General features: G+C 46.1%; 7 protein-coding genes across 7 annotated transcripts; 4 read left to right on the forward strand and 3 right to left on the reverse strand.

Annotated features, from left to right (window-relative positions):
- Positions 1 to 28: 28 nt before the first annotated feature.
- LOC130350364 (histone H3-like) lies at positions 29 to 2,441 on the forward strand. Its single transcript, XM_056554875.1, has 2 exons — positions 29 to 370; positions 2,057 to 2,441. Exons 1-2 carry the CDS (start codon positions 29 to 31, stop codon positions 2,369 to 2,371), a joined length of 657 nt encoding a protein of 218 aa, XP_056410850.1. The 3' UTR covers positions 2,372 to 2,441.
- A 2,805-nt stretch (positions 2,442 to 5,246) lies between these two features.
- On the reverse strand, positions 5,247 to 5,679 carry LOC130350370 (histone H2A type 1). The gene has a single exon (XM_056554880.1). It carries the CDS (start codon positions 5,677 to 5,679, stop codon positions 5,287 to 5,289), a length of 393 nt encoding a protein of 130 aa, XP_056410855.1. The 3' UTR covers positions 5,247 to 5,286.
- A 341-nt stretch (positions 5,680 to 6,020) lies between these two features.
- Positions 6,021 to 6,407, forward strand: LOC130350356 (histone H2B 1.1-like). Its single transcript, XM_056554868.1, has one exon. The coding sequence runs from the start codon at positions 6,021 to 6,023 to the stop codon at positions 6,387 to 6,389; it is 369 nt and encodes a 122-aa protein (XP_056410843.1). The 3' UTR covers positions 6,390 to 6,407.
- Positions 6,408 to 15,462: 9,055 nt separating this feature from the next.
- On the forward strand, positions 15,463 to 17,158 carry LOC130350365 (histone H4-like). The gene has a single exon (XM_056554876.1). It carries the CDS (start codon positions 16,622 to 16,624, stop codon positions 17,156 to 17,158), a length of 537 nt encoding a protein of 178 aa, XP_056410851.1. The 5' UTR covers positions 15,463 to 16,621.
- Positions 17,159 to 19,623: 2,465 nt separating this feature from the next.
- Positions 19,624 to 20,124, reverse strand: LOC130350373 (histone H2B 1.1). Its single transcript, XM_056554884.1, has one exon. It carries the CDS (start codon positions 20,122 to 20,124, stop codon positions 19,744 to 19,746), a length of 381 nt encoding a protein of 126 aa, XP_056410859.1. The 3' UTR covers positions 19,624 to 19,743.
- A 343-nt stretch (positions 20,125 to 20,467) lies between these two features.
- LOC130350368 (histone H2A type 1) lies at positions 20,468 to 20,973 on the forward strand. The gene has a single exon (XM_056554878.1). The coding sequence runs from the start codon at positions 20,468 to 20,470 to the stop codon at positions 20,858 to 20,860; it is 393 nt and encodes a 130-aa protein (XP_056410853.1). The 3' UTR covers positions 20,861 to 20,973.
- A 3,782-nt stretch (positions 20,974 to 24,755) lies between these two features.
- LOC130350363 (histone H1B-like) lies at positions 24,756 to 25,428 on the reverse strand. The gene has a single exon (XM_056554874.1). The coding sequence runs from the start codon at positions 25,404 to 25,406 to the stop codon at positions 24,756 to 24,758; it is 651 nt and encodes a 216-aa protein (XP_056410849.1). The 5' UTR covers positions 25,407 to 25,428.
- Between the last annotated feature and the right edge of the window lie 2,237 nt (positions 25,429 to 27,665).

Consider the following 27,665-nt stretch of genomic DNA (forward strand, 5'->3'; position numbering starts at 1 on the left):
CTTCTTACTGACTTGTCTATAGAGAATCATGGCCAGGACCAAGCAGACCGCTCGTAAATCCACCGGAGGGAAAGCTCCCCGCAAGCAGCTGGCTACTAAGGCCGCTAGGAAGAGCGCTCCCGCCACTGGTGGGGTGAAGAAGCCTCACCGCTACCGTCCAGGTACAGTGGCTCTCCGTGAGATCCGCCGCTACCAGAAGTCCACCGAGCTGCTGATCCGGAAGCTCCCCTTCCAGCGCCTGGTGAGAGAGATCGCCCAGGACTTCAAGACTGATCTTCGCTTCCAGAGCTCGGCGGTCATGGCCCTGCAGGAGGCCAGCGAGGCTTACCTGGTGGGACTCTTTGAGGACACCAATCTATGCGCCATCCACGCCAAGAGGGTCACCATCATGCCCAAAGACATCCAGCTGGCCCGCAGGATCCGTGGGGAGAGAGCTTAGATCTAATCGGGACCCGCATACAACACAAAGGCTCTTTTCAGAGCCACCAAATTATCTATAGAACGAGCTGATTCCTGAATGTCTCCAGTTCTGTCCCGATTCTCCGCCTGTTCTCATAAGCAGGATCCAGTATAGTTCTCTAGAATAAACCCTTTCAGTGCTGGAAATGTGCAGGTATAGAATTGTCCTCTGCGGTATTAGTTCCTGGGGGTGACCGGTATTATGGGGACTGCAGTGTATATTCTGGGGGTTACAGAGGATCGGTCCCCTCCGGTCAGGACTGCTGGCTTCAGACTCCTGACATATAACAAGTAATCGGGATATGAAGGAGGAATACAAGGCAGGCAGCAAGGACACTGAAGGGTTAACACTATGGTCAGAGCTATATCCCCGATACTGGAGGTTCATTGGCTGATCACCCGAGATTGTGATATTCCCGATCATCTGCTGATCTATTATTCCGATCTCTCCCCTTCTATCATATATTAACACGTGGGGTTAGGCTCTCGGACGATTATTCTCGGTCACTCTCATTGCACATATCGGGGCTTTATATAATGTCGTACAATGTGTGCAGAGTCTTGGTGCCCGGGGGTGAGCAGTCCTGTAGACCTGGTAATACTGCCCGAGTGATCGATTCTTGTGAATGGATCGTTCTTCAGACCAAAACGATCTGAATCCCCCGATACTTCGCTTGGGCTCATACAGAGTCCGGGGCTGGGTCCGCAGGATTATGGTAAACAATTGTTTCCTGTCATCTTAACCCTTTCATTGCCTAAAATATTAATATTGGTGGACGATCCAAATGTGCTTTTCTTTTAATCCCTGGTAGAGGCAGCAGCGGTGCATGTCCCGCTAATAGACACCACTATGATGTTTCCTTCTCAGCCACAAAATCACTTCTAAATCCCTCCATTGTCCTGTCCTGGCGGTCTATTAACTCTTTCAGTGTATAGCAGCCCTAGTGACCTAATCAGAAGCCCTCACATCGCTCCTCGTGCTAGAACCGCTGCTGTAATACCCGGAGCTGTCGCCATTTTGCCCGGTACCGACAGATCCTCTGAGTATAAAGAGCGGGGGGATTGATCCCACCTTCTAGGGACTCAATATAATCGCCTCATCGATTGTATATAAATCATTTCCCCTGTGATCTGTACAATACCGAATCTCACCGACCAGAAGCGCTATCTGCTTCTCTGCTGTGCGCAAACACCTGAACCTGACGGGTAACATGAATGCAGCTGCTCACGGTGTTCTGTAGATTTTCCTCTTTATTCTACACTGGCCGGATTCTCGCCGATATCGCTGGTAATATAAATCTTGCAGACGACTGACTGCTCCTCAGATCTCCTAAAGATTATTCGTTACATTTTGAGAAGGATCGGATTAGTAACCAGCCGCAAACTAATAGCTGCGAGTAATGTAGAAGGAGCGGGAGATTCAAAATAGGGACCGTTACAGTGTTCAGCCAATCAGCGGAGGGAGAGGGAGGAGCCAGGAATGTAAATTCAATAAAATAAACGCCCCGGAAGTCGTCATTGTTCTCGGTCCGCTCCTGTGCTATATAAGCCGGACTCTGCCGCACTCGATATCTTGCAGTCTACTCGCTTCATAGAGAAGATGTCTGGACGCGGTAAAGGAGGAAAAGGTCTCGGTAAGGGCGGAGCCAAGCGGCACAGGAAGGTGCTCCGGGATAACATCCAGGGCATCACCAAGCCTGCCATCCGCCGTCTAGCTCGCAGGGGAGGTGTAAAGCGCATCTCCGGCCTCATCTATGAAGAGACTCGCGGTGTCCTGAAAGTCTTCCTGGAGAACGTCATCCGTGACGCCGTCACCTACACCGAGCACGCCAAGAGGAAGACCGTCACCGCTATGGACGTGGTGTACGCCCTCAAGCGCCAGGGCCGCACTCTCTACGGCTTCGGAGGTTAATTCTGCTTCTACTCGGCTCCATCACATCAACCCAAAGGCTCTTCTCAGAGCCGCCCACATGTTCTATGGAAAAAGCTAGAGTTCCCTGTGTCTGCACTGCTGTGTATCTGTCGTAGTGGTCTATTATTTCTATTATAATCTATTATCTCTATAGTTAACGTGGTTGGGATGAAAGGGCTATAGAAGCTGTATAAGGAGAGAACCCGTTTTGGGGATTTACTAGGACTTAATATCAATGGCCCGAGTTGTGTCCTGTCATATAGATGACTATTGGCCGATGTGTATAGTGACAGGGAAACTAGTAGCAGTTCGGGTGGGAGGTGATGTGATTCTATATAGAGCCATGAATATAATAGGATGTGGAGACTCCTTCCCCTGAACATGTGGAGGGACCGTAGAATGTAACATTACATGGCCCTGATTATGATCGCTGCCCGGGAGTTCTGTACTAACACTGTACACTGCGGAGAATACATTACTAGCCGACACCATTCTGTAATTAACCACCAACAGGACAGCGCCCCCTATTGATCCCGTAGAATGAACGGGAAAATAACCAGCGGTTCTATAGCCGGATACTGACCGCTCTTTGGCTCCTCTCCGGGGGTTTGAGTTTCCCGCTCTTTGATTCTGTCCCGTCCTCTCCCTCCTTGTAATAACGAGGACGGGTCAGCGATTGTTTCCGGTCATTGTATAAAGCCAGTCCCGGTGTATCCATGTACCGAGTGAGGCGGCTGGAGATCTGATGTGTCCAGGAGCTTCTATTACACACAGAAGGCTACAGTATAGGGGGCGCCATCTCTATAATGAGGTCCTATCTATACTGTCTCCTATTATATCTCCGGATCCCTTGTCTAGTAACTGATGGTCTCTAGGTTCCTATTGTCATTTGTTTCTCCATTACAGGAACTGCTTGTACATTACCCGTATGACACCGGGGGTTCATGTGTATTATTGGGGTCATATATAGTGTTGAGCGGCATAGGCCATATTCGAATTCGCGAATATTCGCGAATATTCGCGAATATATGGACGAATATTCGTCATATATTCGCATATTCGTTATATCCTCGTTTTATTTTCGCACATGCGAAAAATCGCGTATGCGAAAATTAGCGCACGGGAAAATCAGCATACGCGAAAATTCGCGTATGCGGAAATTAGTACATGGGAAAATTCGCATACACGAAAATTAGCATATGCTAAGTTTCGCATATGCGAATTATCGCACGCCAGTCTCACACAGTAGTATTACAGCGTTCTTTACACCACACAAGCTGGAAGCAGAGAGGGATGATCACTGTGATTTGTACTGTAAGAAAAAAAAAACGAATATTCGTAATTACGAATATATAGCGCTATATTCGCGAAATTCGTGAATTCGCGAATATGCGATATTCGCGAATAATATTCGAATTGCGAATATTCGCGAGCAACACTAGTCATATATTCCGAATTATAAAAGGGAGGCGGCTGTACACACAGTCAGGTAAGTGACCAGAAAGATCGGCACAAATCCTTCTTCCATTCACTATAGTTCCGTATTCATCTCGGGCAAATCTTAATATGTTCCACACTGAATGGGGATTGGCTGATGAAGTCACATGATCTGTTCTGGCCAATAGGCGGATACTATTCCCTAACTGTCAATCTCAATTAGCAATTAGAATGTTTCTCTATAATTGAGCAGAGAACGTTCTAATTGCTTATTAAGATTGACAGTAATGGGAAAGTATCTGTTAATTGGCCGGAACAGATCATGTGACCTCATCAACCAATCCTCATTCAGTGTGGGACTTCTGCTAGTAATAAAAATGGTAGAATAACTTTTGTATGAATGTATTCTGCATGTCCTTGTCTGATTGTGTTTGCAAAATATTAAAAATAATATAATAATAACTAATACATCTAACAACTATATGACTTGTGCAGTAGGGACAGGTTATGTGTTACAGCCGCGGCCTCCTGCTGTATAAGATAGAGACAAGAAGACGCTAGTGAGGCTGATGCGGAGAAGTCTCTACAGAGCGATGATCTCTAACATGATGTGCGGGCGGAGCCTTCTACAGACAGAGGGTAAGGGGATGAATCATTTCCCTAAACGTGTAATGATGGGGGTTATACTCCATGGGGAGATTACAGCCAACAGATTATATGTAACAATATTTCAGGGGATCTTCCTGCTGTAATAATCCGCTACTCCCCACCGTAGAGATCACATTACCGGCAGATCAGCTCCGATCAGTCTCGTTTACCACAAACAGAACAACATTCAGCATTCTCCCACCTGCGCCGCAAATCCACCCTCTGCCCGCTACATGTTCTAAGACTACAACCCCCAGCATGTCCCCCACTGTAAGTGCTACAACCCCCAGCATGTCCCCCACTGTAAGTGCCACAACCCCCAGCATGTCCCCCACTGTAAGTGCCACAACCCCCAGCATGTCCCCCACTGTAAGTGCCACAACCCCGAGCATGTCCCCCACTGTAAGTGCATGCTGTGGGAGTTGTAGTCTTAGAACAGGTAGGTGGCAGATGGCATAAGTGCGGCGCGGGGGAAAGGCTGGCTGCACCCCAAAAATCCATATGTAGAAACTGTACCCGTCCCTCTTAGTGAGGGTAGCGGGGATGGAGTGAGCAGGAAACTGTCCTTGTCCGGAGGGTCACATTCTGCTATAGGAACAGTTTTCTTTAGATTTTTTTTAAAGAGCCGAAAAACAGAAGTGAAGGTGTCCAATCCGTCTCACACTGTTAATGAAAGAAACTTCAGTTCTACTATAACCCCTGTATAAAGAACATGTCATAAGAAATCTAATCCTTATTAGACAAGATCAGCGGAGCCAGCTCTGTAGGAGACAATGTGGTGGCTCTTAGAAGAGCCTTTGGTGTTCGGGATGATCTGGGATAAGCGGTGATCACTTGCTCTTGGCCGCTTTGCTGCTCTCGGTCTTCTTGGGCAGCAGCACGGCCTGGATGTTGGGCAGGACGCCTCCCTGGGCGATGGTCACCCCACCCAGCAGCTTGTTCAGCTCCTCGTCATTGCGCACGGCCAGCTGCAGGTGACGGGGGATGATGCGGGTCTTCTTGTTGTCCCGGGCGGCATTACCGGCCAATTCCAGGATCTCAGCGGTTAAATACTCCAGCACAGCGGCCAGGTAGACCGGAGCACCGGCGCCCACCCTCTCGGCGTAGTTCCCTTTGCGGAGGAGCCTGTGCACACGACCGACGGGGAACTGGAGTCCTGCCCGGGATGAGCGGGTCTTTGCCTTGGCCCGAACCTTCCCTCCTTGTTTGCCGCGTCCAGACATAATGATAAGTGAATTCTAAAAGTACAAGAGAATTTCCTCCGAGATGTCACCGTTATTCTCTTTCTGCTGCCTTTTATATGTTTCTGCTCCGCCCTCCGGCTCCTGTGATTGGGTAGATGTGAATCCGACCAATGGTGACGAGACTTGAAGAAACACCAATAAATCATTCACTGGGCGGGGCTAATGACACTCCCACAGGTCACATGATTTGCTCCTCCAGTAGAACAGTGAGCAGACAGCATTTCTTATTTGCATGGGCTGCATATAAATACGGCTGCGGTGGGAGGAGGAAGCATCATTATTCTCTCTGTTCTAGTGAAGAAGGATTGTGAGTGATTATTATGCCTGATCCCGCCAAGTCTGCACCAGCCCCCAAGAAAGCCGTGACCAAGACTCAGAAGAAGGACGGCAAGAAGCGGAGGAAGACCAGGAAGGAAAGCTATGCCATCTACGTGTACAAGGTGCTCAAGCAGGTCCATCCTGACACCGGCATCTCCTCCAAGGCCATGGGCATCATGAACTCCTTTGTCAACGATATCTTCGAGCGCATCGCAGGGGAAGCCTCCCGCCTGGCTCACTACAACAAGCGCTCCACCATCACCTCCCGGGAGATCCAGACCGCCGTGCGCCTGCTGCTGCCTGGAGAGCTGGCCAAGCACGCCGTGTCCGAGGGCACCAAGGCCGTCACCAAGTACACCAGCGCCAAGTAACCTGCTCCGCCTCCTGCTGTCACCCCAAAGGCTCTTCTAAGAGCCGCCACATTGTCTATAATAGAGCTGGAGCTTCTATCTGCTAGAATTAGCTTTATTCTCTTTGTGGCCGAGTTTATACCAGTGCAGCCGCTTTATACTGTACATATTGTGCTGCTCCGGGATCGCGGTCTGTGATTCATAATCTGGCTGCTGGTTACATCAGCACCGTATATATACGTTAATGCCAGAATAAGTAATTGTGTCTCGGGTCTGGGGTTTGTGTCTCCTGCACTGACCGGACATATCGGTATCACAGTGGTGATCGGTATCGCCGGGATTCCCGTAGCTTTTCTGCGGTTCCGTTTAGATGCCGGGACATCTATACAAATTGTGAGATTCAGGTCCTTGTGTCTCCCGGATACGATCAGATCTCTTATCGGTTCGGTCCTGTATACATATTCCCACCATCAGATCTGATCGCAGACAGACTGGGCAGGAAACAATCGATCAGACACATTACAGGCAGGGTCTGCGCCATCTCTAGTCCCAGGAAGATCTCATCCCCCATAGACCCCTGATCACCCCCAGCAGATTATTACCGCAGTAACAATCGGGCCGGAGGTCTAGGAGAGAGGATTGTTAGGGAACAAAGAGCAGAAATTGTTACGACCAAAAAATACCGCGTTCACTGAAGGGTTAACAATGATTTAACCGTTTGTTGCCACCTGGGGGCGGAGCTATAGCTCCATACTTTGTGTTCATTGTGTATCTATCGGCTCCTCGTGGACAGTGATTTCCCGATCTTGCTGATCGCTTCTCCCGATCTTTTACTCTTCATCCATATAAAATGTGATAGAATAAAGTGAGAAGAGAGGACGATGGACGGAGATTATACCTGATCGTTTATAGATTTGCAGAGGTCGTCCGGGAAATTCTCTCCTAGACCTCCGGCCCCTGATTGTTATTGCGGTAATAATCTGCTGGGTGTGATCGGGGGTCTATGGGGGATGAGATCTTCCTGGGACTAGAACTGACAGTAACTTTCTTATATATCCACATAAACAATAAATGTACAATGTAATAAAAATAGAGAACAAATAAAAGGGGTAAAATACAACTGGATCACTGGATGGTAAAAGGCAGAAATACAAATCATTAATAAAACATCCAGTAAATAGATGATGCGGCTCCTCTGATCAGATGTACAGGGGATAAAGCTGCTGTGCGGAGATCAGTAGTGTGTACTGGGCTGTAGGATAAAATGTATGAAATAACACAGGGAACCAACCGTGTGCACAGACTGATGGTTACAGCCGCCGACCGGGAGCCCGTCGATACAGGAGAGATCTCGGTGGGAAACTATATATTTTTTCTATTCTGTTCAGATGATTAATATTAGCGCTTCAAAGCCTCAATTATAATGTTTCTAAATAGAATAATTACTGATGTAACAACAAAGTGAACTGATCAAAGACAAAACACCTGAAAGGTCACTGCAGGGGTTAATAGGATATGAAGATTGGCAGTGAGTTTACGTGAAGACAGATGGAAACTATACTACAAACCACCACTAGAGGTCCCCAGAGGAAGGAGATGAGGCTGATGGATTCAGTCCTCATTGTGAATGCAGTAAATGCTTCTGAGGCTTCATCCAGACCGGATGATATTTGTGATAACTTTTAGATCTAAAACATTTCCAGGCGCTTCCAGTTTTTCAAATCTGTTAGATTAATGGACTGGTACCTGTTTACTTGGAGGGATATAAGTGGAATCTCATGTGTTAGGCACAATAGTGTGAGGCAATCTGCTTCATCAGTTCTCTTATGTTCATTTCATCCCAAAAGCAAAGAACTACACAGCTCAGAAACATAAAGGGAACACTCAAATAACACAATGTAACTCCAAATCAGCATTTTTTGCAATTCTAACCACTGTCACTTTAAGCATTAATAACTCTGAGATGCTTTTACCTTTCATTCTGATTCCGAGATTGGTTTTACATGACATATTCTACTTTAACAAGGTGTTTAACAAGAATAGCAGCAAAGTGGAGGAGAAAAATCAAAGTCTGCATTTTTTACACTAAAATGTTCTTGTAGACCCATATTTTATTTTTTATTTTTACAAGGGGTAAAAGAAGAAAAAGTCCCCCAAAATTTGTAACCCAATTTCTCTCGAGCAAGATAATACATCATATGTGGATGTAAAGTGCTCTGTGGGTGCACTAGAGGGCTCAGAAGAGAAGGAACAACAATGGTATTTTAAAGAGCAAATTTTGCTGAAATGGTGTTTTGGGGGCATATCACATTTAGGAAGCCCCCATGGTGCCAGAGCAGCCAAAAACACCCCACATGGGATACTATTTTGAAAACTACACCCCTCATGGAACATAACAAAAGGGTACAGTGAGCCTTAACACCCCACAGGTGTTTGACAGCTTTGCGTGGAAGTTGGACGTGAAAATGAAAAATGTAAATTTTTTTACTAAAATGCTTGTTACCCCAAATTTTGGTGGTAATAGGTTAAAATGTCCCCCAAAATCTGAAACTTCATTTCTCTCGAGTAAGGAAATATATTATATGAGGATGAAAGTGATCTGAGGGTGCACTAGAGGGCTCAGAAGGGAAGGAGCAACATTGGGCTTTTGGAAAGCAAATTTTGCTTAAATGGTTTGTGGGGGCATGTTTCATTTAGGAAGCCCCCATGGTGCCGGAAAAGCGAAAAAAAAAAAAAAAAAAAACACATGGCATACTATTTGGAAAACTACACCACTCAAGGAACATAAAAAAGGGGTACAGTGAGCATTTACACCCCACTGGCGTTTGACAGATCTTTGTAACAGTGGGCTGTCCAAATGAAAAATTACATTCTTCATTTTCACGGACCACTGTTCCAAAAATCTGTCAGACACCTGTGGGGTGTAAATGCTCACTAAACTCCTTGTTACGTTCCATTAGTGGGAGGTTACATGTGGGTGTTTATTTGTTTGCGTTTATTTCCGAACCACTGTAACCAGCAGCCACCCCTGTGCAAATCACCAGTTTAGGCCTCAAATGCACATAGTGCACTCTCACTCATGAGCCTTGTTGTGCGCCCGCAGAGCATTTTTCGCCCACATATGAGGTATAAAAAAATAATAAAAATACACTAACATGCTGGTGTAGACCCCAACTTTACATTTTCATAAGGGGTAAAAGGAGAAAAAGCCACCAAAAATTTGTAGTGCAATTTTGCTGAAATAGATTTTGGTGGCCATGTCGTATTTAGGAAGCCCCCATGGTGCCAGAACACCAAAAAACACCCCACATGGCATACTATTTTGGAAACTACACCCCTCAAGAAACGTAACAGGGGGTACAGTAAGCCTTAACACCCCACAGGTGTTTGACAAATTTTCAATAAAGTTGGACGTGAAAATGAAAAAAAATATATTTTTTTACCTAAAATGCTGATGTTACCCCAAATTTTTTATTTTCACAAGGGGTAATAGGTGAAAATATCCCCCAAAATTTGAAACGCCATTACTCTCAAGTAAGGAAATATATTAAACGTGGATGTAAAGTGATCTGCGGGTGCACTAGAGGTCTCAGAATGGACGGATGGACATTGGGCTTTTGGAAAGCAAATTTTGCTGAAATGGTTTTTGGGGTCATGTCTCATTTAGGAAGCCCCCATGGTGCCTGAACAGTGAAAAACACCCCACATGGCACACCATTTGGGAAACTTAATCTCTCAAGGAACATAACAAGGGGTACAGTGAGCCTTAACAACCCACAAGTGTTTGACGTTGGACGTTAAAATGAAAAATGTAATTCTTTTTACTAAAATGCTTATGTCACCCCAAATTTTTCATTTTCATAAGGGGTAATAGGTTAAAATGTCCCCCAAAACCCCATTTCTCTCGAGTAAGGAAATTCCTCAAGTGATCTGCGGGTGCACTAGAGGGCTCAGAAAGGAAGGAGCAACAATGGGCTTATGAAAAGCGAATTTTGCTGAAATGGTTTTTGGGGGGCATGTTTCATTTAGGAAGCCCCCATGGTGCCAGAACAGCGAGAAGCACCCCACATGGCATACTATTTGGAAAACTACACCCCTCAAGGAACATAAAAAAAGGGGTACAGTGAGCATTTACATCACACTGGCATTTGACAGATCTTTGTAACAGTGGGCTTTGTAACAGTGGGCTGTCATTTTCACGGACCACTGTTCCAAAAATCTGTCAGACACCTGTGGGGTGTAAATGCTCACTAAACTCCTTGTTACGTTCCATAAGTGGGGAAGTTTCTGAAATGGGGTCACATGTGGGTGTTTATTTGTTTGCGTTTATTTCAGAACCGCTGTAATCAGCAGCCACCCCTGTGCAAATCACCAGTTTAGGCCTCAAATGCACATAGTGCACTCTCACTCCTGAGCCTTGTTGTGCGCCCCCAGATGGGGGTATTTCCATACTTGGGAGAAAGTGTGTTACAAATTTTGGGGTTCTTTGTTTCCATTGATCTTTTATGAAAATTAAAAGTATGGGGCAACACCAGCATGTTGGTGTAAAAAAAAAAAAAAAAAAAAATTACACTTCTTTCAGAAGATATGGAGGCTTTGGGAGGATTATGATGATTCTCTGAATAACCACTGATGCGCCATGGCCATGCAATATTCTCTCTTTATTTTATATTCTTTCTTTTATTTTTAATTTTAATTTTTTATTTCATAATTATTTCTCTTTTAATTTTACTTTCTTTCCCTTTCTCTCCTCCTCCTTCATCTCGACAGTGTTTCTCCTTTATATATAAGGTTGCAAATTTTGCTTTATATATTGTATACTCACTGTACATATGTCGTATTTTTCTTCTGTATTAAAATACAAAATTCTTTAAATAAACAGTTATACAAAAAAAAAAAAAAAAAATTACATTAACATGCTGGTGTAGACCCCAACTTTACATTTTCATAAGGGGTAAAATGAGAAAAAGCCACCAAAAATTTGTAGCGCAATTTCTCCCGAGTACGGAAATACCGCATATGTGGCCCTAAACTGTTGCCTTGAAATACGTCAGGGCTCCGAAGTGAGAGAGCGCCATGTGCATTTGAGGCCTAAATTAGGGATTTTCATAGAGGTGGACCTGGATGCAAGCATTACACTTGCTTCCTCCACCAAAAATACTGTATGTCAGTTTTCCCCAAACAGGGTGCCTCCAGCTGTTGCAAAGCTCCCAACATTCCTGAACAGTCAATGGCTGTCGGGCAATACCGGGAGTTGTTATTATGCAACAGCTCTAGGTTCCGTTTTGGAAAATCTGACTTAAAAGATGTTTTTTTTATTTTTTTATTTGGGGGGGGGGGGGGCACAGTGTAAGGGTGTAGAGTATATGTAGTGTTTTACTCTTTATTTTGGGTTAGTGAAGTGTAGTGTTTTACAGTGTGTTTCTCTCAAACTTTTAGCGGGAAACTTGCTGTAAACCCCCGCCCGTGTTAATGTACCCTGTACATTAATGTTGGGGAGGGGTTGGGGGGGGAAACTACATGCCACTGACTGATTGACAATCAATTTCACATGCTGTTGTGCAAATGGAACAGACAACAGATGGACATTGTAGGTAATTAGCAAGATGCCCCCAGTAAAGAAGTGGTTCTGCAGGTGGTGACCACAGACCACTTCTAAGTTACTATGGTTCCTGGCTGATGTTTTGGTCAGCCAGGAAGCATAGGAACCACTCTAGTGGTAGTGTGGTGAGCCACAATAAATGGCAGGACCACGGGGTGTAGTGGTGTAAGTGGATGGTATTAACCCCAGGGGCAAGGTGTTATTAACCCCTAATGTTCGTTACGCCAGAGTGTCTATTTATTTATTTATTTATTTATTTATTTTTTTTTTTTTTTTTTGGGGGGGGGTATCGGGAACCACCCAAATGATATCTCCACTATCCCAATGGCTAGGCAGTGAAATGAGAGTGCACAACCGGGTTATGGTTTAATGGAGGCTTTACTGAGGTCAGACAGTTGTTATAGTCTCTACAGCTCGGCCAGAATCCCAGAGAGTTGGCCAGGAACAAGGAAGGACCCAGCAGCTTGCTGGCACTAATTATACTTGTAACAGACTGTAGATTCTTGACTAGACTGTAGGTATTAGGTGTTAGGAATAGTGTTAGGGATTGAGATTAGGGGGTTATGATTAGTTTTTAGGATCAGTGTTAGGGATTAGGATTAGGGGCTAGGATTAGGGGGCTAGGATTAGAGTTTAGGATTAGGGTTTAGGATTAGAGTTTAGGATTAGTGTTAGGGGTTAGGATTAGGGATAGGATTAGGATTAGGGGTCAGAATAAGGATTAAGGATAGGATTAGGATTAGAGGTTATGGAGTGAGACGGCTGTACAGCAGAAAAGTGTGTCCCTGTGCAGAGGGTAATATTCCACTACAGACACACAATTTTCTTCATTACATTACCTTATATGACCACAGTGGTTATCAATGTATGGGATACTGATCAATGTGATCTGCTTTATAGTAGATGGGTACTTCACATAATGGAGGAAATTATTTATTGACTAATATGGTCTATATGATCAATATGATGTACTTGACTATGCCATGAAGAAGGATCCATATCCTGAATACAGGATTGTATATAATATCTATTATTTACACCTCTATATGACCTATGTCAGTGATGGCGAACCTATGGGACGCGTGCCATAGGTGGCACGCCAAGCCCCCTCTGTGGGCACGCAGCCATAGTTTGCCAGGCAGGGTAAACCGGGAAATCCCTGTGTCCCGAAAGATCTTTTCGGACACAAAGATGTCCCTGATTACCTTTCTCCGGCCCCGCGTTAACTTTAAAAATGCAGGGGCCGCAGGGAGGTAGTGCATGCGTGCGCCCATAGGAACGAAGGAGCGAAGCATCTAGGAGGATGACGCGCGCTGGCCAACATGGTAATTTACCAGCTACACTTCAGCTTCGGCGCTCCGACCACCACTCCTCCGGTCCCGGGACCTACTGCTATGGTCTATTAAGATTAGGTCATGACCCCTGACCAGAGGAGCGATGGATGGAGCACTGTGAGGCCGTACACAGACATACAGCCTCCAGCCATACACTATATATGGCTGAAGGTTGTATGTCTGTGGGGGAACTATACTGCACCTAATGTGGGAGGACTGCAACCTAATATGGGGGAACTACAACCTAATGTGGGAGAACTACAACAACCTAATGTGGGGGAACTATACTGCCTACCTAATGTGGGGGAACTACAACCTAATGTGAGGGAGCATACTGCCTACCTATTGTGGGGGAACATACTGCCTACCTATTGTGGGGGAACATACTGCCTACCTAAGTTGTTTTTTCTAAACCTAAACCTCAGTATTCTGATTTAATTGCTGTGCTGGCACTTTGAGGGGAAAAAAAAAAGTTGGTGTTTATTACGGTTTGGGCACTCGGGCTCAAAACGGTTTGCCATCACTGACCTATGTGATGAATATGATCTATTTGGTATGTGATCTATATGATGCAGGGGTGGCGGTTGTACTGTCTTCTCAGTGGCATCTGGCACAGGAGGTTACATGTTCCATGCTGCTGGCAGACTTGTTGTCTTAGGGGTGATGACGGATCCTACTGCACTGAATACTCTCTCTGATTCTACCCTTGAGGGTGGATAAAATATCCCTGGTTGTTGTCAGGTTTCTTCCAGTGTTAAAATGCACACTAAGGTATCGGAACACACAATGGCTTTTTCCAAGTGTTTCCAAAAATTAAATAACCTATAATAGACTGACACAAGAAAGTGTCCACAAAATGCTTTATTATTTACAAAAAGGATTACATACAGCAACAGAGAGCCCTCCCATTTTAAAATGGCCCACCCCTAAAAAACACCAACCCCAAAAACACAAGATAGGGTGCACATATTGGAATATTCCCAGAGACAACTATCAACCAACAGTGTCACATCTCCCTCATAGTGCACGCTATTATGCCATATGATTTACAAACAGTATTAGTTACCGGTTATTGACATGCTGAGGACTCAGAGAGTACACCCCACCACCACCTCAATACGTGTTTTGAATCTTTGTCAAGAAGTGGGGTGGGTGCAACTGCCTGCCCTGAAGAAGTATTCCACTGCTAGACATCTTATCCCCTATCCCAGTAGCAGGACCTCCGTGATCTCCCGCAACACCCGACTTTCTAAACAAATGCAGGGTTCCTGGGGCAGTTGTGGTTATGTCATGGTCATGCCGCACCCCTTCCATTCATATCTATGGGAGGGGGCGTGTCTGCTAACACGTCCCCTCCCATAGACATGAATAGAGTGGGTGTGATGTGATGTCACAAGGGGGCGTGGTCATTATGTCACAATCACGGCCTCCATGTTCTTGATATCTAAGAAAAACTTGCTGCACTATTACTCTACACCACTAGAGGGATCCCTGGATTAACATGATACATATCATATTATGCCATTATATCATATTATAAGGAACATGGGGTGGGGGGATTTATCAAGTTATTTGGATTTTCTTTTTGTTTCCTTTTGTAGCAAGTTGCCAGGCGCAGTCACTTTTTGTGCTTTTATTGTGTGACAAACCGAATAGCTCAGAAACCAGAGTCTTTTCTAAAAGTCACAAATTTTGAGGGCAAAGTTCTTTGAAAAGTCAAAAACCTAAGTAAACCTGGACCACACTTTGGTAACTATTGCGCAAATGAAATATCTTCCAGTAACTCCTTTTTTTTAACACCTTGCGCCAAAAAACACTGCTGAAAAATCAGTCTACACAAATAACTTTCCACAACACGAATTCATTAATATCCCACATTAGAGATGAGCGAACTTACAGTAAATTCGATTTGTCACAAACTTCTCGGCTCGGCAGTTGATGTCTTTTCCTGCATAAATTAGTTCAGCATTCAGGTGCTCCCGTGGGCTGGAAAAGGTGGATACAGTCCTAGGAGACTCTTTCCTAGGACTGTATCCACCTTTTCCAGCCCACCGGAGCACTGGAAAGCTGAACTAATTTATGCAGGAAAAGTCAGCAACCGCCGAGCTGAGAAGTTTGTGACAAATCAAATTTACTGTAAGTTCGCTCATCTCTATCCCCCATGATATCCACCTTTTACATGGATCATACAATTTATAAATATTTACAACCATAATAATTAATCAATGTATTAATGATCAATAACTAGTGGATGCATCAATAGTGAACAATTAAATAATTTAATTCATAATTAGATTTTATGGGTATTAATGTAATTATGGATTAAATTAAAAAACTAAACAAAACACTATAAATCCACAGCTCCTGCCCCACAACTCCAACAAGGAGATCACATAATTCAGGATCTGGGAGATGGAAAATCTGTAACTCCACATCCTAATATACAAACTCTTCTATATTACATCACTTTATTATTATGTTTTGTTATATCAAGCACAATGCAGATGTATTTATTTGTTCCTGATCATCTTACAGACTCTTACAATAACAGCACAACAATTTCAGCTGCTCTTATATCTGGTATAGAATAAGCAGGGGGTGTAAGTCTTAGTCAACATCCATAGTTGTATCTATTTGTATCTCTGTAACTTGTGTCAGCACCTGGGAAATATTACTTGTTACAATTTGGTAACATGTAAAGAGTATAATACAAAGCTCTCACCACCAGGTGTCGCTATTGTAACACAATGTATCTGATCTGTATAAACTGTAACTGTAAGGATTTATACTGCTGTGATAAATAGACGATCTCTATGGATAGATGTGATTTAAGGAAGTTATTGATTTACCCAAATTTGGAGGTACATTTAACTCTTTCGTTAACTGGTTGTACACATGGTGTTATCCATCCTGAGAATTGATGGGTTTATTTGTTTTTATGGTATTAACACGTGGGATCAGGCTCTCGGACGATTATTCTCGGTCACTCTCATTGCACATATCGGGGCTCCATATAATGTCGTACAATGTGTGCAGAGTCTTGGTGCCCGGGGGTGAGCAGTCCTGTAGACCTGGTAATGCTGCCCGAGTGATCGATCCATTCACAAGATTTGTTCTGCCATCTGCTGCTCCCCGCACACACATTATACACCTGACAGATTATTGTGCTGCTATTGATCCTCTCCCATGTGTGTAACATACAGCTCACACACCTGCCCGATCACCATTCCCGCTCGGTACAATGACGACTGCTCTTCTCTAGAATGTTGGGGAGAATCGCGGTAAGAAAAAAAAACTGATTATTTAGAATCGGAAAAATGCAGCAAACGTTTTGGAATGGGCGGGAAATTCAAAACCTTCTTGTCTCGTGTTCAGCCAATCAACGGAAAGGGGGGAGGGTCAGGAATGTAAATGTGGTTAAAAGAAACGCCCCCCGGATGATGTCATCTTTGTTCCAGTTTTCTTTCAGGTCCACCCATGTGCCATATAAGCCGGACTCGGCCGCACTCAGTATCTTGCAGTCTACTCGCTACATAGAGAAGATGTCTGGACGCGGTAAAGGAGGGAAAGGTCTCGGTAAGGGCGGAGCCAAGCGGCACAGGAAGGTGCTCCGGGATAACATCCAGGGCATCACCAAGCCTGCCATCCGCCGTCTAGCTCGCAGGGGAGGTGTGAAGCGCATCTCCGGCCTCATCTATGAAGAGACTCGCGGTGTCCTGAAAGTCTTCCTGGAAAACGTCATCCGTGACGCCGTCACCTACACCGAGCACGCCAAGAGGAAGACCGTCACCGCTATGGACGTGGTGTACGCCCTCAAGCGACAGGGCCGCACTCTCTACGGCTTCGGAGGTTAATTCTGCTTCTACTCGGCTCCATCACATCAACCCAAAGGCTCTTCTCAGAGCCGCCCACATGTTCTATGGAAAGGCTACAATTCCTTGTGTCTTCTCTACTGAGAGGTTGTGTGATCGGTGTTTTGCTCTTGTGGTTGCGGTGTTTGTTTTTCCCTGTCCTGCCATAATCGCTGCACCTGATCAGTCTATCGGTATTTCCCTCCTATCTGCTCCGGGGGATCTCCTCTGAATGTTCTGACTACTGCCCTCATCTTCCTCCGTGATTATAGTTACTGTTACAATCTACATTCATCTTCTCCAGATTACATTACTTCCCTCCCCACCATATCACTCATTACCTCCCTAAAGAGTCCGTGTTATAGAACATGCAAATCTCCTGATAATATCCCGGTAAGACCCTTCTATATCCCGCTATCCGGACAAATGAGCCTTCACTCTATATAACACCTGTATGTTAATGGCGCTGTTCACACCCAAGCAAATTGCGCATATATATATATATATATATATATATTCCGCCTGTTCTCATAAGCAGGATCCCGGGATTGTTCTTTGCAGTTAACCCTCTCGGTGCTGAGTTCAGTTACTATAGTGATGTAGATCGTGTCCTCTGCATTGCCCCTGTGTGATCGGTGCTGCTGGCTTCAGTCTCCCGACACCTGTGACCGTAAGTGGTGCATAGAGGACGCTAAAGGGTTAAATCTAGGCGGAGTTATAGACCCGAATGTTCGCTCATTGGTTGATCACCGTAGTTGACTATTTTGAAATTCCCGCTCTTCTTCTGATCGTTTCTCCCTTTGTCTCGTCCTCTTCCCTGTACACGTGACTACATTCCTCTGGTTTCTGTAAATAGGATGAAAAAGGCGGCGGAGGGGAAACTGTTGGGGCCGATCAGGGGGATTCTAGTGAGGCGGAGAGGAGAGAGGACACTATGTCCGGGGCTGACATCACAATGGTGGGTGTATACGGGGTCTTCCCTGCAGAGTATATAGAGGAGCCGCGTCCCTGTCCTATTCCAGACCTGATACCGATCACATCCTGCACCCTCCCCCAGCAGCCTGACTCCCTTCACCTGAAAAGGAGGCGGCAGGGAAATTATTTTTTATACATTATTTTATTGTTCTATGTATTAAATTACTGGAAAAGATCGCCCAGTGTGAACACTGACCGTGCGGTTGTTTTACAATCTATTTTACCTGTCAGCGATCACCGTGTATTTAGACCTGATAAAGTCTTAGTGGGGGAGAGATTCCCGGGCCCGTCATTGATAAAACCCTTCCCGATCTGGCTATAACGCGTGTCCGTGTGAATATAGCGTTAACTATAGAAAAGCTTTGGATGAATCTTCTGAAAGTAAAATTAAAATATGATTTAAAAAAAATCAAGATGGAACATTAAAACTAATACCAATAAAACGAGGAAAGAGGCAAAAAATAAAACATTTATCATGAAGCATAAAAGTTATCACAGGGCTACTAGTATTATTGGTTACAATAGATAATCTAAACCACTGAAATGCGTCTGGTTACCCCCATCTATGTGACCAGACAACTGGAAAATCATTTTTATTTGCGCAAAAAACAAGCGCTAGATTGTGACAACTTTCAATCATCATTAACTCTTTAGCGAGGACTCTACTCCAGTATTATCACTGGGAACATCCAGACCGCACCTGGACACCACTGATCTCTCCCCTTCAGGCTTCCATGCACGGCCGGTTTATTCACAAGCTGAGACCGAGACAGCGGGAGGGTGATCGGTGTATGAGTGGGAGCGGTGTGCGGTTCTCTACACCAGACTTTCTTATAATTCATGACTATAAATAATTTCCAAAGATTATAACCAACGGCAGCTGTGCGAGCATTGCGCATAGGATTAGGATCTTTATTGGTGACATACACGAGAATGAGGGGGATCTCTCCATTGTTATCGGGTCTGGAGGAAGCGGGAAATTCAAACCCTGAACATCCTGTGATCAGCCAATGTGTGAGTGTGGAAAGGGGCATTAATAAATGAACATTGGCCCATCGGGATTTATATAGAATTAATGCTGCCTATGAGCGGAGAAATACTCTGATACTGTGGTGTCCTTCCTGCTGTGTAGAGTCGGGCTCTACCGATCCCCGGCGATACCGATCAATAGATTCCCCGGTCAGTAAATTAGGATTTATAGATTGTGCAGACTACATATTATAGCGTTACCGCAACAATTCACTCCAGTAAGGCTGTGTGATCGATCAGGACCGCGGAGATTATAGAAGAAATAATCGGGGAATCTGGTGGAGGAGATACTGATCACAAGACAGATCAGGCAATGGGTTAACTTCGGAGAACTCTACAGCGCCCCCCGCTCCACCACAGGAGAATATACATCCTGCAGTCAGTGAGAACCGCAGCAGTCGCTCTGATCTCACCCGATCCCGGAGCAGAATATATATAGTATCAATAGACTGTACTGACAGAATAGCGGCCACATATACAGAAGAGAATACGGGGAATACAGACAGGAGAAGCCCCAGCTCTATTATAGACAATGTGGCGGCTCTTAGAAGAGCCTTTGGGGTGACAGCAGGAGGCGGAGCAGGTTACTTGGCGCTGGTGTACTTGGTGACGGCCTTGGTGCCCTCGGACACGGCGTGCTTGGCCAGCTCTCCAGGCAGCAGCAGGCGCACGGCGGTCTGGATCTCCCGGGAGGTGATGGTGGAGCGCTTGTTGTAGTGAGCCAGGCGGGAGGCTTCCCCTGCGATGCGCTCGAAGATATCGTTGACAAAGGAGTTCATGATGCCCATGGCCTTGGAGGAGATGCCGGTGTCAGGATGGACCTGCTTGAGCACCTTGTACACGTAGATGGCATAGCTTTCCTTCCTGGTCTTCCTCCGCTTCTTGCCGTCCTTCTTCTGAGTCTTGGTCACGGCTTTCTTGGAGCCCTTCTTGGGGGCTGGTGCAGACTTGGCGGGATCAGGCATGATGATCACTCACAATCCTTCTTCACTAGAACAGAGAGAATAATGATGCTTCCTCCTCCCACCGCAGCCGTATTTATATGCAGCCCATGCAAATAAGAAATGCTGTCTGCTCACTGTTCTACTGGAGGAGCAAGTCATGTGACCTGTGGGAGCGTCTTAAGCCCCGCCCAGGGCAGTTCATTGGTGTTTCTTCAAGTCTCGTCACCATTGGCAGGATTCAAATCTACCCAATCACGGGAGCCGAAGGGCGGAGCAGAAACATATAAAAGGCAGCAGAAAGAATATCTCAGTTACATCACAGAGAGACTTCTCTTGAGTTTTTATGTTTGTTTCAGCAATATTTATGTCTGGACGCGGCAAACAAGGAGGGAAGGTTCGGGCTAAGGCCAAGACCCGCTCATCCCGGGCAGGACTCCAGTTCCCCGTCGGTCGTGTTCACAGGCTTCTCCGCAAAGGGAACTATGCCGAGAGGGTGGGCGCCGGTGCTCCGGTCTACCTGGCCGCTGTGCTGGAGTATTTAACCGCTGAGATCCTGGAATTGGCCGGTAATGCCGCCCGGGACAACAAGAAGACCCGCATCATCCCCCGTCACCTGCAGCTGGCCGTGCGCAATGACGAGGAGCTGAACAAGCTGCTGGGTGGGGTGACCATCGCCCAGGGAGGCGTCCTGCCCAACATCCAGGCCGTGCTGCTGCCCAAGAAGACCGAGAGCAGCAAAGCGGCCAAGAGCAAGTGATCACCGCTTATCCCAGATCATCCCGAACACCAAAGGCTCTTCTAAGAGCCACCACATTGTCTCCTACAGAGCTGGCGCCGCTGATCTCGGGTGTGATAGGGATCTGGGCTGTTATAGGGATTAAACAACATCCGGCACATTTTATCTAGTATAGGACACCGTGTGGGTTGTGCAGAATGTAGTTTGTATTGGAAGGGTTAAGTCTCGAAATGAATACGTTTTCTCACGATGTAGTTTACGGATCCTCCACAATAGACGGGACCGCAGTGTAGAGATGGCGCCCCCTATACTGTAGCCTCCTGTGTAATGGAAGCTCCTGAACACATCGGATCTCCAGCCGCATTACACAGCGCGGCCTCCATCCAGCCGATCAGGGGTCAGCGCTTCTCCATCGTTGGTTACATAAAGATCCCGGCACTCGCTGTATACAGTGACCGGGAATAATCGCCCCAGAGCCGGCCGGAGATCAGCCAATAAGTGCTCGGTATCCGGCTATAGAACTGTTATTTTCCCGCTCATTCTACAGTTATCGCTGTAGAATGAGAATAATGAATAAATACAAATATAAATGACACAAATATAATTAAGAATAAAACGAGGAAAGTTGTAGTAAACTAGATAGTCTCAGCTGGGTCTCTCGGAGAACAATAACATTGATCATGAAACATAATAGTCATCTCAGAGCCCTTTAGATACTAGTATTATTGTTAAAATAGATAGTAATCACATAAAATAGTTAACCCATTATTGCACTAGTAAAACAGACAGATCGGTGAAGTGAAGGAAAGGCTGAGCTGTTATAAAAAGTAACAATCCCGTTAGATGTAACGAATGAGACACTAGAAACACTTTGTTACTAAGAAAATGTCTCAATATTAATTCCAATAAAGAAACATAAAACACCATTTGAATAGTTTTGGTTGGACACAATGTATGATATCGCACTGTGTGTATGCTACCAATGAAATTGTGAGTCCTATGCGCAATATTCGTAAATTATAGTCCTGAATTAATAGTAAAAGGCCGGTGTACGCTCACCCTCCTGCTGTCTCGGCTCAGCTTGTGAATAAATCGGCCGTGCATGGAAGCCTGAAGGGGAGAGATCGGTGGGGTCTATTTTAACCAATAACATTAATAACCACAGGGTCCTGAGATTACTTTTATGCTTCATAATAAATGGTATATATATATATATATATATATATATATATATATATATATATATATATTTTATTCCCTGTAACTTTCCTCTTTTTATTCGAATTTAATTGTTCCTTTTGCTCCATTCTTTTCCCTTCCATTATTAGTATCCCATTCTCTATCCCTTCCCTCCCAGGAGGCTGAGATTCTCGGACACTTATTCGGATAGAGAACACCGGAGGTCTAGGAGATGATTTACTATTAATAGATTAGTCCTGAGCTTTTTTCTATTAGCGCTATATTCACACGGACACGCGTTATATTCACATCGGGGAGGATTTTTATCAATGACGGGCCCGGGAATCTCTCCCCCCCACTAAGACTTCATCAGGTCTAAATACACGGTGATCGCTGACAGGATTTGGTAGAACAGAGCATGTGACTTAATCGGCCAATCCCCGTTCAATGTGGAATATATGTAAAGATCTAGCCGACTTACAAATGTCAGAACAATTCTGTATAGAAGAAGGGATTTGGCGGCCTCTCTAGTCCCTTTCCTGACTGTGTGTAGGAAGGAAAGCTGCTGACCTCTAGATGCCCTTGTCTGATTGGATGTGCAGCGGAATAAAATGGATTGTAAAACAACCGCACGATCAGGGTTCACACTGGGCGATCTCTTGCAGCTGAGTGACATAATATCGGAATTTAGTACATTAAATAACAACAAAATGACAATGTATAAAATACAGGATAGCTTTCCCCGCCGCATTCTCAGCAGTGTCGGGCTGCAGGATGTGATCGGTATCAGGTCTGGAATAGGACAGGGACGCGGCTCCTCTATATACTCTGCAGGGAAGACCCCGTATACACCCACCATTGTGATGTCAGCCCCGGACATAGTGTCCTCTCTCCTCTCCGCCTCACTAGAATCCCCCTGATCGGCCCCAGCAGTTTCCCCTCCGCCGCCTTTTTCTTCCTATTTACAGAAACAAGAGGAATGTAGTCACGTGTACAGGGAAGAGGACGAGACAAAGGGAGAAACGATCAGAAGAAGAGCGGGAATTTCAAAATGGTCAACTGCAGTGATCAACCAATGAGCGAACATTCGGGTCTATAACTCCGCCTAGAGTTAACCCTTTAGTGTCCTCTATGCATCAATTAGTCACAAGTGTCGGGAGACTGAAGCCAGCAGCACCGATCACACAGGGACATTACACTGCGGAGGTCACGATTTACATCACTATAGTAACTGAATATAATTCAGTACTGAGGGGGTTCACTGCAGAGAACAATCCCGGGATCCTGCTTATGAGAACAGGCGGAGTATAGGAGCAGAACAATGGAGAGGATAAGGAATCAGCTCGTTCTATAGATAATTTGGTGGCTCTGATAAGAGCCTTTGTGTTGTATGCGGGTCCCGATTAGATCTAAGCTCTCTCCCCACGGATCCTGCGGGCCAGCTGGATGTCTTTGGGCATGATGGTGACCCTCTTGGCGTGGATGGCGCACAGATTGGTGTCCTCAAAGAGTCCCACCAGGTAAGCCTCGCTGGCCTCCTGCAGGGCCATGACCGCCGAGCTTTGGAAGCGAAGATCAGTCTTGAAGTCCTGGGCGATCTCTCTTACCAGGCGCTGGAAGGGGAGCTTCCGGATCAGCAGCTCGGTGGACTTCTGGTAGCGGCGGATCTCACGGAGAGCCACTGTACCTGGACGGTAGCGGTGAGGCTTCTTCACCCCACCAGTGGCGGGAGCGCTCTTCCTGGCGGCCTTAGTAGCCAGCTGCTTGCGGGGAGCTTTCCCTCCGGTGGATTTACGAGCGGTCTGCTTGGTCCTGGCCATGATCCTCTGTATACGTACACAGCGGAGAAGTGATGGAGAACGAGCGCGGAGCAGAACATTTATTCTCCTCGTCTTGTCCCCATTGGTTCATGTAAACCCCACCCCTGCATCCCATTGGCTGATTCTTACAACCAATGAGCCCGCCAAAATACGTGTGACGTCAGCAATTGTTCTTTGTTAGAAAGAGGCAGGACCCATCCTCGCCCTATTCGAGCCTTCCCTGCGGATGGACGTAACTCCCGATAATAGCGCCCTCCCCCGTGTCCCCTCAGACATGACGCGGTACCGCATTTCGGGTGTTCACACTGATTGCCTGCCGCTCCCCTATATTCAGACACTATTCGGGACTGCATGACTTTAAATAGTAATAAAACTAAGCAGCAAACTAACCCTCGGGATGGGGGAAATAATATGTGCACAACCTATTACCCAAAGGGTTACATTTATCCCCAAATATCTGGTAAATCAATAATTTCCATAATCCCGTTTATCCTTAGGGCGTCTATCACAGCAGTGTAAATCCTTATAGTTTATACATAGGATCTACAATGTGTTACAATAGTGACACCTGGTGGAGAGATTTATAATCTTTTTGTTGCCGATTTGTAACAATAATTATATTTCCCCCAAGCGCTGACCCTACAAGTGTTACAGCGGCAGAAAGATACAATGGTTGGTTACAGAACAGACTCAGCTGAGTGTTCATAAGGGGATCTAGAACTAGTAAAGGCAGATGTATTGGGATTGATAAAATATAATAAAGTGATGATAATATAGAAGGGATTTATATCACTGTATTATATCCTTTATGTATCCCGGGGGTTACACGGGCGGGCATTGATCGTACAGCTCTGTCTGGAGGAGGTGGTGGCTCTGAAAAGAGCCTTTGTGGGATAAGTACAGGACGAGTCTCCCGATTATTTCTTAGCCGCGCTCTTCTTGGCTTTAGTCACCTTCTTAGCCGGGCTCTTGGCAGCTTTGGGTTTGGCCGCCTTCTTAGCCGGGCTCTTGGTCACCTTCTTGGGAGCAGCCTTCGGCTTCTTGGGGCTCTTGGCCGCTGCAGGCTTCTTGGCTTTCTTCGGACTCTTGGCCGCTGCAGGCTTCTTGGCTTTCTTCGGGCTCTTGGCCGCGCTCGGAGCCTTCTTTGGCTTCTTAGGGGATTTGGTCGCTTTCTTAGCTGCTGCAGGCTTCTTGGCCGCAGCCGCCGGCTTCTTCTTGGCCGCCTTGTCCTTAGTCTCCAGCTGGTTCTTGTTGATCTTGAAGGATCCGGAGGCGCCGCTGCCTTTCACCTGGAGCAGGGTTCCCTTGGTCACCAGCCCCTTGATGGCCAGCTTCAGGCGGCTGTTGTTCTTGTCTACATCGTATCCTCCGGCAGCCAGAGCCTTCTTCAGGGCGGCCAGAGACACCCCACTGCGCTCCTTAGAGGCGGACACGGCTTTAACGAGCAGCTCGGACACGCTGGGACCGGAGGGTTTGTGGCTTTTCTTGGCGGCTGATTTCTTCGGCTGCTTCTTGGATTTTGCGGCCGGTTCGGCGGGAGGAGCAGCGGCTGGTGCGGTTTCTGCCATCTTATAAATCACAACTACAGAAATATCGTGAAGGATAAATGCTGAGACCGGAGCTGCTGGCGCCTCTTATATGTACAGCGGCTGCGCAATGATTGGCTGCTGAGATGTCACCGTCCGGAGCTGCTATTGGCTGACACAGAGAACAGGCCCCGCCCCAACCCGTCTGGACCCGGCCGAAGTTCCGCTACAACCTTGTGCTTCCCTGCCCGGGATAAAATATCTTTACCGGCTAGAACCGGACAGGAGAGCTCCCCTTCTCCGTGTCTTCCTCCTCCCTAACATCCCCCCTAACGGTTTATACCCGTCATTATCGGAGGTGCCGGGGAGGAGCCGGGAGGAGGCCCCGGGATCTCCGCCACAGTCTTCCCGATCTGCACATCACTGTGTATCCGGGAATATAAATCTGCTGCTGGGGATCGTTCCTTCTATTCCCGGCACCGGTCACCATCACACGGATCTTTACTACAACATCTACCGTCCAGGAAGCTGATTGCACGATGCGGAGACGGCCTGGAGCTGCTGAGAGCCCCGGAGGGTAACACAGGCGGCGCCTCCGCTCACTGCCAGCTCCCTGTCCGGATATATAGATATAATACGGACAACGTGTCCATTTACTGACCCGGAGATGATGGGGGGAGTTGTCTACAAGTAGATGTGATGACTGTTCTCTCCTTCATCTTCCTTACAGCTGCCCGACCCATAACACCCGCAGATGTCTCCTCATGTCTGCAGAGAGCACTTGGCCCGGGTGCGGGGGGGAGGAGGAGGATTTGGACATAGAGCTGGGGCTCCTACCCCCTGGGGATATTCTCTCACATCCCGGCTGTGCCGGAGGTCAGGGGGAAGGGGATACAGATTCTCCATGATGGGGAATTATGTGATCTCCCTGTTGTTATTCTTTGTAATCTCCAACGTGTTTTGAAGCCACCGGGCAGGAGCTGTCACAGCTGATCCGGCGTCGGGGAGTGTTCGGGCCGGGAACTGAGGAAGGAGATGCCGCAGTTAAAAGATATAACCCGGTCCCCGACTGAAGCTCTGGAAGTAGAAGTGGTCGGGTCGGAGGATCGTGTCCGGGCTGCTTAGCGGTGAGAAAGGAGACAGTGATAGCGGGAACCGGCGAGGACAGAGCGGAGGGAGCGGAGAGCAGTGACGGGGTCAGAGGGGCTGAAGATGGAAGGAGAAGAACAAAGAAGTCAGAATCCTGATCCAGATACAAGAGACTCCGTATTCTCTGTAGGATCCTTCCCCCTCACAGAATGTCTTCTATCCCCAGATCCCTCGTCTGTTAAGTGATGACCCCGAGGATCCTATTGTGATTTCTCTCACAGATTATCTCCATTACAGGACCTGCTTGTACATTACCAGGATGACATCGGGGATTCTTATATTGGTTGTATATATGGTCCTGATAACAGAGAACATTATACCTAGGAGAGAAAGCCCTATCCCGGCCGCTGCACTGATACTTCCATGTCATATTTGTATTCCACACAACAATTGTATGAAGCCAGTCCGCCTGCTGAATCCCAGCTCCTGTGCTCGGGAAAGGTGGAGAGCCGCACAGCAAGCATCAGACTGCCGACATCCAAGAGGAACTCCAGCCGGGCGGACAATAAAACTCTTCTTCTTTATTATCTTCTAATTAATAATGTAATAAAATATTATGTTTACCTCATACAATGCACGGAATGATAATGTATCATATTAATATAAATGGTTTATATAGATAACAATGTGAATTCATACAAATGTAACAGGCTTAGTCCACAAACTAGACTCAACCCTACAGGTTCGGAACGGGATATAACACGGTATAAGTATAACCATAAATCCTCCTGTCTCTGATAGAATGATGTCATTTCTACTTCCAATGTAAATGTGCAGAGGGACCGATGACGTCACGGCCCATGTACATTAGGGACATGTCACCTACTGTGTTACAGAATGTCCGTGTCATGTATTGTATAGATGACACCAGACCCACAGCCCATCCACAACGGGGTAACATTATAAAGTAATAAATTATTTGTTTTGTGCAGTCTCTCCAGGACCAACACATCTTATTCACTCTTTATGATGGACTCCTGTCTGTTAGTTTCCACGTTGATACATTAGTTATTTATTCATTTGTTTATTCTTATTAATACATTGTTGTTACATTGTATACTTTTGTAATTCCCCTTCCTGCTCTCAACGAGACTTCTCAGGAGAATTAGGGGTTAATGAGCAGAGACTGTAATAGAGTAATACTTTTTTATT

Source organism: Hyla sarda, unplaced genomic scaffold (assembly GCF_029499605.1).
Source record: "Hyla sarda isolate aHylSar1 unplaced genomic scaffold, aHylSar1.hap1 scaffold_944, whole genome shotgun sequence".
Taxonomy (NCBI): Eukaryota; Metazoa; Chordata; class Amphibia; order Anura; family Hylidae; genus Hyla; species Hyla sarda.